At 43.8% G+C, this 12321-nt stretch overlaps 1 protein-coding gene across 1 annotated transcript in view; it reads left to right on the top strand.

Moving 5' to 3' along the window:
• The window catches only part of arhgef28a (Rho guanine nucleotide exchange factor (GEF) 28a), a 484332-nt gene that overhangs the window by 237986 nt on the left and 234025 nt on the right, over window positions 1-12321 (top strand). Inside the window, exons 15-17 of the mRNA XM_070876112.1 lie at window positions 3168-3291; window positions 4410-4545; window positions 7546-7613. Coding sequence (XP_070732213.1) covers window positions 3168-3291; window positions 4410-4545; window positions 7546-7613 — 328 coding nt within the window. The remainder of the gene's footprint in view (window positions 1-3167; window positions 3292-4409; window positions 4546-7545; window positions 7614-12321) is intronic.

Genomic DNA, 12321 nt, shown 5'->3' on the forward strand with positions numbered 1-12321 from the left:
GGCGTGGGGATCATTCCCTGTGCACCCGTTTTTGCAAGCCTGGATGTCTGGTTTGCATTTTAGAAATTCTTCAGTCGATCTACTCACAAAGCTGACTCTAGTTCAGAACTGAACAGGTGGAAACCTCAGTGTGAAGCATACAATTCAGTAATCACTACACAAGGCTGTACAGTTACAGAAGCAGCTAAATATATTGTAGTACCCAATGCATTTGCCAATGATTTACTTACATTGATAAGGGTGACTTAAGAATAATAAAGGGCTAACTAGTCTGTTGAATATTTCTAGATTGTGTCATCCTTTATCCATTCACATGTAGCTAGTTGATTCCAGAAGAGCATTTGTAGAGAGAAAGAGTTTCTGACCACAGAATATTTTTTTTTGAGTGAGAGAATATCTTTTGTCCTGTGCCAAAAGTTTGTCAATATCCTTCGTCTGCTCCACAACGACATGCAGGCCGTGATCCTTACCAACGGATCCATTACAGATCCAATCCACGTCCGGACCGGGGTCAAACAGGGCTGCGTCATCGCTCCAACCCTCTTCTCAGTCTTCCTCGCTGCCATGCTCCACCTCGCAGTCAACAAGCTCTCTGCTGGAGTGGAACTAAACTACAGAACCAGTGGGAAGCTGTTTAACGTATGCCGCCTCCAGGCCAGGTCCAAGATCACCCCAACCTCTGTCGTTGAGCTACAGTACGCGGACGATGCCTGAGTCTGCGCACATTCTGAGGCTGAACTCCAGGATATAGTCGACGTATTTACTGAGGCACGCGGAAGCATGGGCCTTACGCTAAACATCTGTAAGACAAAGGTCCTCCACAAGCCTTCCTCGCCGCTCGGCACTGCCCCCCAGTCATCAAGATCCATGGCGCGGCCCTCGACAACGTGGACCATTTCCTATATCTCGGGAGCCTCTTATCAACAAAAGTAGACATTGATGCGGAGATTCAACACCGCCTCCAGTGCACCAGTGCAGCCTTCGGCCACCTGAGGAAAAGAGTGTTCGAAGACCAGGCCCTCAAATCTACCCACCAAGCTCATGGTCTACAGGGCTGTAGTAATACCTGCCCTCCTGTATGGCGCAGAGGCATGGACAATGTACAGAAGACACCTCAAGTCGCTGGAGCTATATCACCAACGATGTCTCCGCAAGATCCTAGAAATCCCCTGGGAGGACAGGCGCACCAACATTAGCGTCCTCGACCAGGCTAACATCCCCAGCATTGAAGCACTGACCACACGCGATCAGCTTCACTGGGCAGGCCACATAGTTCGCATGTCAGACACGAGACTCCCAAAGCAAGTGCTCTATGCGGAGCTCCTCCACGGCAAACGAGCCAAAGGTGGACAGCGGAAACGTTACAAGGACACCCTCAAAGCCTCCCTGATAAAGTGCGACATCACCACAGATACCTGGGAGTCCCTGGCCAAAGACCGCCCTAAGTGGAGAAAGTGCATCCGGAAGGGCATTGAGCACTTCGAGACTCGACGCCGAGAGCATGCAGAAATCAAGCGCAGGCAACGGAAAGAGCGTGCGGCAAACCAGTCCCACCCTCAATGACTATCTGTCCCACCTGTGACAGAGTCTGTGACTCTCGTACTGGACTGTTCAGCCACCAAAGAACTCACTTCACGAATGGAAGCAAGTTTTCCTCGATTCCGAGGGACTGCCTATGATGATGATGTCCTGTGTTGTTGACATTTCTTCTTTAGAGTTTGCTGAAACAGTGAAAAAGTTGAGATGCTATTTTATGTGTTATGTGCTTTACCTGCCCATACAAAATTCAATCACCCATCACATCGATGCAGGTGCTTTGTTCTACAATATGATTTGGGAGTTTCAGGTTCCCTCTGTCCCATCACCTGCAACACAGGCAAGGGCATTAATAGATTAACACAAGCAAACATACAACTGACACAAAAATAAATGTAATGCAAGTTTGAAAATGCACCATCAGGCCTATTGGGACACTTTCCCCCTTTGTACTAACATTGCTTCAGTTATTTAAAGCCTAATTCTGCGAGTGTGCTGTGCTGTCAGCAGCTTGTTATGAATCATCAGTCACCTTGTAGCTTTACTTGCTAATCTCACTCATCCTAAAATAGTGACTCGTTTGCAGTAGCTGCTGACATTCCGTGACATCTGTGTACCACTTTATCTTGTTGGTAGCTAAATGTGAGATTCATCATCAAGAATCCCTAACCTTATTTCTTGAAGTATTTCATAATTGTGTTAATTAGGAATTTGGAGGATTTATTTGTGACGAAGGGTTTTTCCCTTCTATTCTCATCATTCTTTTCCCTCTTCTAAATTATTGACTCCTTTCTGGGGGTCATCATCATAGGCGATCCCTCGAACGAGGATGACTCGCTTCCACGAGTTCACAGATGTTTCGATGAAGGACCTGATGCTCCAGTCCTGAACTCCAATTGAGGGGCTGGAAGATGCCTGTGCGTGATTTTTTTTAATGTGTGGTGACCGTTGCACACCAGCCACCACATGGGTTTCACAGAGCTAGGCCTTTATCCAGTGGCAAGGGTTAACCAGGACGATTAGAGACCTGCTCTGTTGCACGGACCTAGCGCGCTCACATATCACAGTGTGGGCTGGCCCGTGCTGCCCCTGGGCCCTCGGCTCTTCTGGGCCCTGTACCCTCATCTGTCGCACCTCCGTCGCAAACACTCGGCGCTCATCTGCCCCGGCCTTCCCACTCCTCTGTACCTGGGCTCTGCCGATGTTCCTGCCCATCCTCCAAAATGGCAACCAGGGTTTTCTGGGGTATGATGCTATGGGCAACAGTATCTACCTTGCTCTATTGGCCTTTATTTATGTGTGAGCCTTAATGGTAACTGTTTGCAATCTATCCAATCATGGGGATCATCACAGCCAAACTCAATCCGTTCTCACCCAGTGTCCACACCAGCACACCTCCAGCAGGGATTGCTGGATAGGGATGCTAAGACTGAAAAATATAAAGTGAGCCTGGCTGAGATCAAGTAACACAGTACAAACCAGGGAAAGAATCTTGGACCATCTGGTCTAGTTCAAATCACTGAACCATCTGAGGTGCCTGTTTTGTTTTACTTTGTGAGAATGAAATCCTGGAACAAATTTTGAAATTTTATTCAGTCAAAGAACTAGGTCTAAATCAATTTTTTCCACAGAATTGAAGAGGAGGAGTGGGACAAGTATATTATTCCCTCAAAAGCAGAGACTGAAAAATATAAAGTGAGCCGCACATTCAGCTTCCTCAAGAACAGAATGACGAGTACCAGAAATAAGGGCAAGGTAAATAATAATCTCCTTTTTATTATTCAATCTACAACACTTTGTATCACGTACTGCAGTTGAAACCAGTTGGCACATCATGTGGTATGGTAGATTGTAATATTACCACATAGTTTTGGGTTCATGTAAGGTAGTGGGCACTTGGCTAGTAATTTAATGCTGAGGCTGCAAATAATCTATATTATGTAGTATCACATAATTAGGTTTTGAAAAATGCCTTCATTTAAATGTTTGAACTTGATTAAATAACATTACAACCCTTTTAATTAGCTTCACTATTGTAACAAGAAGCTTCACCTTCCACAGAACTTCAGTCACATGGTTTATATTTATGTTTACAGTTATAAGAAAAGCAACAGTAAATGAACTGAGGAGCTTGGTGACTTTAAACTGGCTTGGCCATTAATACACAAACTGCCTCACAGTCCAAGGATGTCAGTTTGAATGCCACCAGATGGCAGGATTAAACCCCAGACTTGCAGTGAAATTATTCGCATGCTTTTGGGTGGTTAATTACATTTCAATGTTGAAGACACACATTGCTTTGCGGAAAACAGAGAAAATTTGTAATTTAAACCTTGAAATGGGATGTGTGGTGTATGAATAACTACGGAGGGGCCAAGCGTGAAACCACTTCCTTCTCCTCTCATGACCATGGACAGAACATCTCTGGGGCTGCCCTTTGGCAAGTAATTTTGTTAGCATGCCTGCTGTTTGGCCAAGGCTGGCTGAATTAAGTAGATGAAAGCTAAACATGGGGACTTGATGTCTCGCATGCCAATGATTTGGGAGGGAAGGTGGTGGTAAGGGGATAATGATGCTGAAAAAATGGCAGGCCATTGGACAGCTGACTGAACACAATTACTAATTGTTCTGAGAACGGTGACCATAAATGGGGGAATTTCAGATTGCATGCTGCGCATATATCCTTTCATCTGTTAGCCAGCACAGCATTGCCATGATAAACTCTGAAAATTTGCATATGCTGTAAAAATGATTACTTAGAAAATAAAAAGAAATTGAAGTCTTCATGTACAAGTGTGTAATGCATACTAGAGCTCTGAGTGATTTCCTCCCCTCTTTACCCCTCCCCCCCCCCCAAAATTTTACTTTTACAGGGGAAACATAAAGATACAAAAGAGAAGGAGAAATGGAGCAATGGGCATCACTTTATTGCAGGGATTATTTCAGGGACAGTGCAATGTTTGGTTTGTGACAAGCTTGTTGGTGGAAAGGATGTCCTGCAGTGTTTCAGTGAGTAGCAACCATTCAACTTATAGGGAGAAATGTTCTGAGTTGGTGTTCCTGTCACAGAGTGTTGCGCAGCAGAAATTCATATGGTGAATTTAGGCACGGTGATTAGCATGCTCGTATTGACCTCCATGCTCGAATTCCCAATATGCACTCCCAGCAGACTAACCTCTGAATTAGGATTGCTAAATAATCAAATTTACCCTGCAGTCTCAATAGCTCATTTTGTCACATTGTAAATCTTTTTCTTGAACATCATTCTTAAAGTAACATTGGAGCCGATTAATCTGACCACTCCACACCCCTGCCCCCACCCATTTCCCTAGATACACAGATCTCGAAAAGGCTCACTGGGTGTCCAGCCCTTTTACGTTGGTATTTTCAGAACGTTCCTAGGGGGCAGAGGGAGAACAGAACTTGGCCTGTTCTTGCAGTAGGTGGAGGCCGTCAGTCATGTTAATGAGACAGCAGGGACACCCCTCCTACCTCGTGCTCCAGATATGGCTTGTCCAGAAAACAAGGCAGTATAGCTCAACCCAAAACCCCTGCCTGCAAGAGAGTTTGTGGCGATCCCAGGACAGACTGAAGACTCCAAGGTGAGTAACTTTTTAAAAAGAACATTGCAACGCCCCACAGCTGTATGCTTGTAATCGGGGTTTTTGTATGCCTATCTCCATCAGCAGCCGCAAAGTTGCTGATCTCCAAGGCCTGACAAGCAGATGCTGTGTCTTACTTTCCAGCCCCTCCAATTGACACTAGGCCTTACCAGGGGGTGACCCTGCTTCAAAGCTGCCCCCAGGCTGTGCAAATGTAATTTCAAGTCTGCTGCTCCTGTCTAGCAGAACAGAGGAATATATTTTCTAACATGTTTTCTTTTACAGAATTCGCTGTAAATACACAGCAGATATGTCATCAAGTAAGAGAAAAGTCATGTTAATGTCTGGTCTGTATATCCTTCAGCAGAACTGGTTTGGAAGATAGGTCTATACTTTTAAAAGCCAGCAAAGAACGACTAAAAAAATGATAGAGAGGGAAGATAGATTATGAAAGTAAACTAGCAGAAAATATAAAAACAGAGAGTAAGAGTTTCTATGGGTACATAAAAAGGAAAAGAGTGGCTAAAATAAATGTTGGTTCCCTAGAGGATGAGACTGGGGAATTAATAATGGAGAACAGGGAAATGGCAGAGATTTGGAACAAATATTCTGTATCGGTCTTCACTGTAGAAGACACTAAAAACATCCCAATCGTGGATAATCAAGGAGCTATAGGGATGGAGGAATTTAATACAATCACTATCACTAAAGTAGTAGTAATGGGACTAAAGGCGGACAAGTCCCCTGGACCTGATGGCTTACATCCTAGGGTCCTAAAAGAAGTGGCTGCAGAGATAGTGGATGCATTGATTGTAATCTATCAAAATTCCCTGGATTCTGGGGTGGTTCCAGCTGATTGGAAAACCGCAAATGTAACGCCCCTATTTAAAAAAGGAGGCAGACAAAAAGCAGGAAACTATAGACCAGTTAGCCTAACATCTGTCGTTCGGAAAATGCTGGAGTCCATTATTAAGGAAGCAGTAGCGGGACATTTTGAAAAGCATAATTCAATCAAGCAGAGTCAGCATGGATTTATGAAAGGGAAATCATGTTTGATAAATTTTCTGAAGTTCTTTGAGGATATAACGGGCAGGGTGGATAAGGGGGAACCAGTGGATGTGGTGTATTTGGATTTCCAGAAGGCATTTGATAAGGTGCCACATAAAAGGTTACTGCACAAGATAAAAGTTCACGAACAGAAAACAGAAAGTCGGGATAAATGGGTCATTTTCCGGTTGGCAAACAGTAACTAGTGGGGTGTTGCAGGGATTGGTGCTGGGACTCAACTAGTTACAATCTATATTAATGACTTGGATGAAAGGCCAGAGTGTAATGTAGCCAAGTTTGATGATGATGCAAAGATGGGTGGGAAAGCAAATTGTGAGGAGGACACAAAAAATCTGCAAAGGGATATAGACAGGCTAAGTGAGTAGGCAAAACTTTGGCAGATGGAATGTGGGAACATATGAGGTTATCCACTTTGGCAGAAAAACTAGAAAAGCAAATTATAATTTAAATGGAGAAAAATTGCTAAGTGTTGCAGTAGAGAGGAACCTGGAGGTTATTGTGCATGAAACACAAAAAGTTAGTATGCAGATACAGCAATTAATCAGAAGGCAAATGGAATGTTGGCCTTTATTGCAAGGGGGATAGGGTATAAAAGCAGAGAAGTCTTGCTACAACTTTACAGGGTATTGGTGAGGTCACATCTGGAGTACTACGTACAGTTTTGGTCTCCGTTTTTAAGGAAGGATGTACTTGCATTGGAGGCTGGTCAGAGAAGGTTCACTAGGTTGATTCCGGAGACGAGGGGTTTGACTTATGAAGATAGATTGAGAAGGTTGGGCCTATACACATTGGGGTTGAGAAGAATGATCTTATCGAAACATATAAGATAATGAGGTGGCTCGACAAGGTGGATGCAGAGAGGATATTTCCACTCATAGGGAAGCTTAAACTAGGGGGCATAGTCTCAGAATAAGGGGCCGCCCATTTAAAACTGAGATGAGGAGGAATTTCTTCTGAGGGTTGTAAATCTGTGGAATTCTCTGCCCCAGAGAGGTGTGGAGGCTGGGTCATTGAATATATTTAAGGCGGAGATCGATAGATTTTTGAGCGATAAAGGAGTAAAGGATTATGGAAAGCGGGCAGGGAAGTGGAGCTGAGTCCATGATCAGATCAGCTATGACATTAAATGGTGGAGCAGGCTCGAGGGACCAGGTGGCCTACTCCTGCTCCTATTTCTTATGTTCTTATGTTCTATACCTAAATGTTGACCAATCTTTCCTCTTTAAGGATATTGACAGATCTGCTGTGTATTTACCATCGAATGATTTTTTTTTTCAAATTCCTAGCATTTGCAATTTAATTTTTTTTCTATTTCAGTTAAAAATGTGTTCTTTTTCAGATTGTACCATGAATATTCATAAAAATTGCAGAGATTCTATTCCTATGTGTACCAAGATCAAGCATCTAGTAAGTATAGGCCATGGTTTAGGAATAAAAGAGCTTGGGTCCATGAAAATCCCTTTTTTACATTTATTCTCAGGCTGTGGCTAATGTTAACTTTACTGCATTTATTGTTCATGCCTAATTTCCCAGAGAAGATGGTGGTGGGCCTTCTTAAACCACTGCAGTCCTTGTACTGATCGCGATTCAGTGATGGCATTAGGCAGGATTTCCCATATTTTGACCCAGCAATGATGAACAAATGGTGATATGACCAGGACATTGAAGCATTGGGGAAGATGTAAAATGATTTACAAGGATGATACCAGAACTGAGAGATTTCAGCTATAGGAAAAGATTGAACAGGTTAGGACTTTTCTGAAAAGAGAAAACTTAGAGGTGACCCAATAGAGAATTTTAAAATTATGAATGGGTTGGACAATGTGGAGAGCATGTCCTAGGCGGAGTGTTTGCTAATGCTGTTGGGGAGGTGTTAAACTAAAATGGCAGGGGGATGGGAATCTACGCAGGGAGGCAGAGGGAAGTAAAAAGGGGGCAGAAGCAAAAGGTAGGAAGGAGAAAAGCAAGAGTGGAGGGCAGAGAAATCAAGGGCAAAAATCAAAAAGGGCCACATTACAACATAATTCTAAAAGGACAAAGAGTGTTAAAAAAACAAGGCTGAAGGCTCTGAGTCTCAATGCATGGAGCATTCGTAATAAAGTGGAAGAATTGACTGCGCAGATAGCTGTTAATGGATATGATGTAATTGGGATTACGGAGACATGGCTCCAGGGTAACCAAGGCTGGGAACTCAACATCCAGAAGTATTCTATATTCAGGAAGGACAGACGAAGGAAAAGGAGGTGGGGTAGCGTTACTGGTTAAAGAGGCGATTAACGCAATAGGAAGGAAGGACATTAGCGTGGATGATGTGGAATCTATATGGGTAGAGCTGCAAAACACCAAAGGGTGGTGGGAGTTGTGTATAGGGAGATTGGGGATTGCATCAAACAGGAAATTAGGGATGCGTGCAATAGGGGTACAGCAGTTATCATGAGTGACTTTAATCTACATATTGATTGGGCTAACCAAACTGGTAGCAATAATGTGAAGGAGGATTTCCTCGATTGTATAAGGGATGGTTTTCTAAACCAATATATCGAGGAACCAGCTAGAGAGCTGGCCATCCTAGACTGGGTCTTGTGTAATGAGAGAGGATTAATTAGCAATCTGGTCGTGCGGGGCCCCTTGGGGAAGAGTGACCATAATATGGTAGAATTCTTCATTAAGATGGAGAGTGACATAGTTAATTCAGAGACTAGGGTCCTGAACTTAAAGAAAGGAAACTTCGATGGTATGAGACATGAATTGGCTAGGATAGACTGGAGAATGATACTTAAAGGGTTGACGGTGGATAGGCAGTAGCAGACATTTAAATATCACAAGGATGAACTACAACAATTGTACATCCCTCTGTGGCGTAAGAATAAAAAAGGGAAAGTGGCTCAACCGTGGTTAACAAGGAAAATTAGGGAAAGTGTTAAATCCAAGGAAGAGGCATATAAATTGGCCAGAAAAAGCAGCAAACCTGAGGACTGGGAGAAATTTAGAATTCAGCAGAAGAGGACAAAGGGTCTAATTAGGAGGGGGAAAATAGAGTATGAGAGGAAGCTTGCAGGGAACATAAAAACTGACTGCAAAAGCTTCTATAGATATGTGAAGAGAAAAAGATTAGTGAAGACTAATGTAGGTCCCTTGCAGTCAGAATCAGATGAATTCAAAATGGGGAACAAGGAAATGGCAGACCAACTGAACAAATACTTTGGTTCTGTCTTCACTAAGGAAGATACGAATAACTTCCCGAAAATACTAGGGGACCGAGGATATAGCGAGAGGGGAGAACTGAGGGAAATCCTTATTAGTCAGGAAATGGTGTTAGGGAAATTGATGGGATTGAAGCCCAGTAAATCCCCAGGGCCTGATAGTCTGCATCTTAAAGTACTTCAGGAAGTCACCCTAGAAATAGTAGATGCATTGGTGGTCATTTTCCAACATTCCATGGATTCTGGTTCAGTTCCTATAGATTGGAGGGTAGCTAATGTAACCCCACTTTTTAAAAAAGGAGGGAGAGAGAAAACGGAATTATAGACCGGTTAGCCTGACATCGGTGGTGGGAAAATGCTGGAATCAATTATTAAAGATGTAATAGCAGCACATTTGGAAAGCAGTGACAGGATCGGTCCAAGTCAGCATGGACTTATGAAAGGGAAATCATGTTTGACAAATCTGCTAGAGTTTTTTGAGGATGTAACTAGTAGAGTGGATAAGGGAGAACCAGTGGATGTGGTGTATTTAGACTTTCAAAAGGCTTTTGACAAGGTCCCACACAAGAGATTAGTGTGCAAAATTAAGGCACGTGGTATTGGGGTTAATGTATTGCCGCGGATAGAGAACTGGTTGGCAGACAGGAAGCAAAGAGTGGGAATAAACGGGTCCTTTTCAGAATGGCAGGCAGTGACTAGTGGGGTGCTGCAGGGTTCAGTGCTGGGACCCCAGCTATTTACAATATACATTAATGATTTAGACGAAGGAATTGAATGTAATATCTCCAAGTTTGCAGATGACATTAAGCTGGGTGGCAGTGTGAGCTGCGAGGAGGATGCTAAGAAGTTGCAGGGGACAGGTTAGGTGAGTGGGCAAATCCATGGCAGATGCAGTATAATATGGATAAATGTGAGGTTATCCACATTGGTGGCAAAAACAGGAAGACAGATTATTATCTGAATGCAGGTACAGCAGGCGGTTCAGAAAGCAAATGGCATGTTGGCCTTCATAGCGAAGGGATTTGAGTACAGGGGCAGGGAGGTGTTACTACAGTTGTACAGGGCCTTGGTGAGGCCACACCTGGAGTATTGTGTACAGTTTTGGTCTCCTAACTTGAGGAAGGACATACTTGCTATTGAGGGAGTGCAGCGAAGGTTCACCAGACTGATTCCTGGGATGGCGGGACTGACATATCAAGTAAGACTGGAACAACTGGGCTTGTGTTCACTGGAGTTCAGAAGAATGAGAGGGGATCTCATAGAAACGTTAAAATTCTGACGGGTTTAGACAGGTTAGATGCAGGAAGAATGTTCCCAATGTTGGGGAAGTCCAGAACCAGGGGTCACAGTCTAAGGATAAGGGGTAAGCCATTTAGGACCGAGATGAGGAGAAACTTCTTCACCCAGAGAGTGGTGAACCTGTGGAATTCTCGACCACAGAAAGTTGTTGAGGCCAATTCACTAAATATATTCAAAAAGGAGTGAGATGTAGTCCTTACTACTAGGGGATCAAGGGGTATGGCGAGAAAGCAGGAATGGGGTACTGAAGTTGCATGTTCAGCCATGAACTCATTGAATGGCGGTGTGGGCTCGAAGGGCCGAATGGCCTACTCCTGCACCTATTTTCTATGTTTCTATGTGACAGATTAGTAAAAGGGGAGGTGCAACGAGACCTGGGTGTCATGGTACATCAGTCATTGAAGGTAGGCATCCAGGTACAACAGGCAGCAAAGAAAGCAAATGGCATGTTGGCCTTCATAGTGAGAGGATTTGAGTATAGGAGTAGGGATGTCTTACTGCAGTTGTACAGGGCCTTGGTGAGACCACACCTTGAGTATTGTGTGCAGTTTTGGTCCCCTAATCTGAGGAAGGACGTGCTTGCTATTGAGGAAGTGTAGCGAAGGTTCACCAGACTGATTCCCGGAATGGCAGGACTGACATATGAGGAAAGACTGGATCGGCTAGGCTTATACTCACTGGAATTTAGAAGAATGAGAGGGGATCTCATGGAAACTTCTAAAATTCTGACGGGACTGGACAGCTTCGATGCAGGAAGAATGTTCCCGATGTTGGGAAGTCCAGAACCAGGGGTCACAATCTAAGGATAAGGGGTAAGCCATACAGGACCGAGATGAGGAGAAACTTTTTCACCCAGAGAGTTGTGAACCTGTGGAATTCTCTGCCACAGAAAGTTGTTGAGTCCAGTTTGTTGGACATATTCAAAAGGGAGTTAGATGTGGCCCTTATGGCTGAAGGGATCAGGGGGTATGCAGGGATGGGATACTGAGGTTGCATGATAAGCCATGACCTTATTGAATGGTGGTGCAGGCTCGAAGGGCTGAATGGCCTGCACTCGCATCTATTTTCTATGTTTCTATGTTTCCACTTGTGGGAGAATCCAAAACTAGGGACCATAAATACAAGATTGTTGCTAATAAATCCAATCAGGAAAGAAGGAGAAATGTATTTACTCAGAGACTGGTTCGAATGTGGAACTCGCTACTGCAGGAACTGGTTGAGGCAAATAACTTAGATGCTATCAAAAGAAAACTATACAAGTACCTGAGATAAAATGAGAATAGAAAGATATGCTGAAAGGCTGAAGTGAGCTGGATAGAATGGGAGGGGACTCATGTGGAGTATAAAGGAAGAAAGACTTGCATTTATATAGCATCTTTCACGACCACTGGACATCCCAAAGTGTTTTGCAGCCAATGAAGTACTTTTTGATGTTTAGTCTCAGGAAATGCGACAGCCAATTTGCACACAGTAAGGTCCCACAAACAGCAAAGTGACAATGACCAGACAGTCCGTTCTAGTGATATTGATTGAGGGATAACTAATGGCCAGAACACCAGGGATAACTTCCCTGCTCTTCTTAGAAATAGTCCACCTGAAAGAGCAGATGGGGT

Source organism: Pristiophorus japonicus, chromosome 1 (assembly GCF_044704955.1).
Source record: "Pristiophorus japonicus isolate sPriJap1 chromosome 1, sPriJap1.hap1, whole genome shotgun sequence".
Classification (NCBI taxonomy): Eukaryota; Metazoa; Chordata; class Chondrichthyes; family Pristiophoridae; genus Pristiophorus; species Pristiophorus japonicus.